Source organism: Rattus norvegicus, chromosome 15 (genome assembly GCF_036323735.1).
Source record: "Rattus norvegicus strain BN/NHsdMcwi chromosome 15, GRCr8, whole genome shotgun sequence".
NCBI classification, from domain to species: domain Eukaryota; kingdom Metazoa; phylum Chordata; class Mammalia; order Rodentia; family Muridae; genus Rattus; species Rattus norvegicus.
The window spans coordinates 351,034-352,703 of NC_086033.1; the positions used below are offsets into that span (position 1 = coordinate 351,034).

General features: G+C 70.7%; 1 protein-coding gene across 36 annotated transcripts in view; it reads left to right on the forward strand.

Moving 5' to 3' along the window:
* Positions 1-31: 31 nt before the first annotated feature.
* Kcnma1 (potassium calcium-activated channel subfamily M alpha 1) overlaps positions 32-1,670 on the forward strand; it is a 706,053-nt gene continuing 704,414 nt past the window's right edge. For 7 of the 36 annotated variants that reach the window (XM_063274716.1, XM_063274723.1, XM_063274712.1 and 4 more), the window contains exon 1: positions 217-1,349. In XM_063274716.1, the coding sequence (XP_063130786.1) occupies positions 972-1,349 (378 nt within the window). In that variant the 5' untranslated portion in view covers positions 217-971. Of the gene's footprint in view, positions 1,350-1,670 lie in introns of all 36 variants that reach the window. The other 29 variants (XM_063274699.1, XM_063274700.1, XM_063274706.1 and 26 more) reach the window with 12 other exon arrangements.

Here is a 1,670-nt window from a genome sequence, read left to right on the forward strand (position 1 = left end):
TGAGTGGTGGGGGGCCGCATGCCCGACCACTTCCAAAAGACCTGCGGCCCCTACTCAGCCCCAAGCCGTGGCCAGCCTGGTAAGCCTCCTCCCCTCTCGCTTCGGGCGGCTTGAGCCCGCGCCTGCTCCAGTTGCTGCAGCTGCCACTGTTGGCGGCTGCGGGGAGCGCGGGGCGCGCGCCGAAGAGGCTCCGGCTGCGAGAACGGGGACGAGGAAGAGCCCGAGGAGGCGAGGAGGAAGAAGCGAGCAGAGGCCGAGGAGGCTCGGGGTCGCGAAGACCCGGTCCGAAGGGGTCCGGCAGGGCATCCGCTAGCTGGCCGCGGAGGCAGGGCAGACAGCCGCAGCCAATTTACCGCGGCCCCGCGAGCTCAGGAGGCGGCGATCCAGGAGCGGAGCGCAGTCTGGGGGAGGAAGGGTGGCGCGGGCACGCCCGGGCGGGAGGGCGCGGATTCTCCGATCTTAACGAGCTGTCTTCTCATCACCCGAGAGAGCTGCGCGGGGACGGGCGGGGGACCCCGGGCCGGGGCGCAGCGCACACGCGTGGCGCACGCCAAGTGGACCGGGCGGCGCCGAAGGCACTCGGGATCGCGCTTTCGGAGCTTCGGGCCGCCCAGACCCCGGGCGCGGACGGCCCGCGGCGCCCCCTGGGCTCTCGGTGCCCCGCGCAGCCCCGGGGGCGATCGGAGCCCGGGTCGGGGAGTGGGAGCCACCCGCGCTCATCCCCTTCCCCCCCCGGGCGGGCGGGCAGCCCGGGGGAGGGCGGGCGGCGGCGCTTGGCTGTATATATCTCCGCACACCCCGCCAGGTCGCGCACAGCGCCCCGAGCCCAGGCGCCTCCCCGCCCCCCTCCCGGCGCTCCGCGGCGGCGGCGGCAGCAGTAGCAGCAACATGGCTGTTGATGGGTGTTCGGGGTGGCGCTGGCGGCGGGAGGAGCTCCCTCGAGCCCCTGCGCCGGCCGTCCGTTGCTAGCTATGGCAAACGGTGGCGGCGGCGGCGGCGGCGGCAGCAGCGGCAGCAGCGGCGGCGGCGGCGGCGGCGGCGGAGGCAGCGGTCTTAGAATGAGCAGCAATATCCACGCGAACCATCTCAGCCTAGACGCGTCCTCTTCTTCCTCCTCCTCTTCTTCCTCCTCCTCTTCCTCCTCGTCCTCGGTCCACGAGCCCAAGATGGATGCGCTCATCATCCCGGTGACCATGGAGGTGCCGTGCGACAGCCGGGGCCAACGCATGTGGTGGGCTTTCTTGGCCTCCTCCATGGTGACTTTCTTCGGGGGCCTCTTCATCATCTTGCTCTGGCGGACTCTCAAGTACCTGTGGACCGTTTGCTGCCACTGCGGGGGCAAGACGAAGGTAACGCGCGCCCCGGGCGCCCGCCCCTGCGCCATCCCAGCCATCTCTCGGCGTCCCCTGCAGCCCACCTCTTAGCTCCGCACCGTGTCTTGCCTCCTTCCGTCCTACCAGCCTTGTCCCCGTCGCCTGCCCTTCCCTCCCCTTTCCCTGTGCCCTCGGATTGGGGCAGCGGTCTGTGCGCCAGGGGTGAGGAGTTGACCCCAGCCGGTGCGCTCTGGGACACAGACCCCCGCTTTACTTCTCTACTTATTGTAGGGTTATTGGTGGCTACGGCCGGACCCGGGTCGGGGGTACATGTGTCTTTCGGGCATGTTGTTGCAG